The sequence below is a fragment of the Merops nubicus genome, unplaced genomic scaffold (assembly GCF_000691845.1).
Source record: "Merops nubicus isolate BGI_N331 unplaced genomic scaffold, ASM69184v1 scaffold20409, whole genome shotgun sequence".
Taxonomy (NCBI): domain Eukaryota; kingdom Metazoa; phylum Chordata; class Aves; order Coraciiformes; family Meropidae; genus Merops; species Merops nubicus.
In genome coordinates this window covers 24133-26369 of record NW_008633305.1, presented here as the reverse complement: position 1 = coordinate 26369, position 2237 = coordinate 24133, and the positions used below count along the sequence as shown (strand labels likewise).

The 2237-nt window shown below is 41.9% G+C and overlaps 1 protein-coding gene across 1 annotated transcript in view; it reads left to right on the top strand.

Moving 5' to 3' along the window:
• The window catches only part of LOC103780533 (suppressor of tumorigenicity 7 protein homolog), a 55895-nt gene that overhangs the window by 50077 nt on the left and 3581 nt on the right, over positions 1-2237 (top strand). Inside the window, exon 12 of the mRNA XM_008948222.1 lies at positions 1172-1311. Coding sequence (XP_008946470.1) covers positions 1172-1311 — 140 coding nt within the window. The remainder of the gene's footprint in view (positions 1-1171; positions 1312-2237) is intronic.

The following is a 2237-nucleotide window of genomic DNA, read 5'->3' as shown; positions in this document are numbered from 1 at the left end:
TCCTGCTGTTGGTTTTGGAACCCATTCCCCCTGGATGAATGCCTTCAAGAATATTGTCCTGCCATGTTGCTGGATTACCCCATGCTTATGTTGTCTGCAGTGCAATGAGATGAGAGCTGGTCACTGAGGCAAAGAAAGTAGGAAAAATGGAAGAGTAATGCTTTGTGTGCATGAATAGTCATAGGATTTGAGTATATGGGAAGCCCTGAGCTTGGTCCTGTATGAGAAAAAAATGTTTCAAATTTTACATTTATCATGACTGTAGCTCCAAACTAGGGAGGGAGGGAGCGAAGCAAACGCATAAGAGTCCACCAGACCTTTTGCCAACCTGGCCAAATTTTCACCTTAAGCCTGAGACACTATAAATTTTAAGGTATATATTCTTCCACGTAAATTACTCATTATACTCTTTGACACTTTTAGCCTTCTCAGTGCTTCCTTCTCCAAAGCCCAGTGAGCAATTCTGCATGCCAGAGTTGAGGAAATTTCTGTATTCCTTCTAGTGTATACGAACGAACACCTTAAAAATTCACTGTTATTTTAAATTCCAGGTTTTAGCACTTTTAAAAATTGTTGAATTATTATAAGTAAACAAAGAATTCTGAAAATCTGATTTTCAAGTATGTGTTCATATGTCTTACTTTTTGGGTAACTTTACTTGGTTAGAATTTACTGTTACAAAAACTGTAGTTTTACAGCCTGCTTAAACTGATGTACAACCATGCCTCTGCAAGGTTGGTCTCACTGCTGCTCCCAGCTGCACATTTCTTTGCTCCCTGTGTCTGCATTAGCAAACATCCCACCATGTGGCTAGTCAATGATATCTGTAAAAAACTGGGTGTTTTATTTGTAGGGTAGTTCTCTGGGGTTAATTGTTGCACAGCTGCATTATAATCAGTGCTGACACAAGGAAGGCAAAAGTAACATGTACATAGGAGCAGAGTAAGCCAGAAAGATGATCTTTAGATGAGAATTATTTGGCAGTGAGATGACTGACAAAACAACAGTATTTACCTTAGACATTTTGGACCTTCTGTAGCTTTCTTCCTTCAAAAGCATCTTTGGCTGTCTGGCTGTTTAAACCATGTAAGAATGCTGATTTGGTTTTAGTTGGGTTTGGTGGGGGGTTTTAATGTATAACGCATTCCCTTTCTGATCTTCTTTTCTACAGCATTTCATGAAGTTTCAGTTTACCCCAAGAAAGAGCTTCCCTTCTTCATCCTCTTCACTGCAGGACTGTGCTCTTTCACAGCCATGCTCGCCCTCCTGACACATCAGTTCCCAGAGCTTATGGGGGTCTTCGCAAAGGCTGTGAGTATTCTCTGCTGCTGCTCTCTTCTGGTAAATAAAGACACAGATGCAGGAGGAGCTGAGCTAGGTATTGCTGCATATTAAATATCTGCATATTCAGTATAAATAAAACATGAAGAGATGTCTGAGCAAGGGGACATTTGAACAACTGTTAAGGGAGCTAATCAGAAAAACACACTGTCTTCTCCAATTTATATGCCACTTTTGTTAGGCTGGGTCTCCTGTGATTTTGCCAAAAAAGCCTTGGTGGAAGGAGGATATATCTGTGTTTTCATACATAATCCAATAAAATAAATAAATAATGGTTTGCAGAACCCCTCTATTTTGTGTAGAGCCATAGTGACTGTGCCGTGCTTCCCAGTGTGATAGAAGCTCTTAGGATGAGCAGAAATAGTGTACTGTTAACCAGGGCAAATTTCTGTGTTCTTTCCCCAGACTGCCATGAGGGAAGTAGTCTGAGTATTTTCCTCATAGCTTTTCTTAACTGTATCCATGGAAGTCTGCTAATTCTGCTGTGTTTCAGTCCACCAAGGATTAAGAAACGTTGGAGAATGAGAACCAGCATGGGGTGCCAAAAAGGACTGTGGTGGGTTAACCTTGGCTGAGCAGGTGATGCCCACCAAGCCGCTCTGTCACCCTCCCAAGCTCCTGCCCCCCCATCCCACTGTGGGGGGAATGTTAGAAAGAGCCTTGGTGCTGTGTGAGCACTGCTCAGTGGTGCTCACGGCATGGGTGTTACCTACACCCTTCTAACTCTCAGCACAGAGGCACTGCACCAGGAGGGCTGCAGTGGGAAAATCGGCTCAGCCAGACCTGATACATTCAGAAAGATTAATTTTTCTCTTATTTGATTCCTTTGTTTACCTGAGATCACTGACATAATCTGTTTCAGTATTTCCCATATGATGAATGAGAACTCGGTTCAG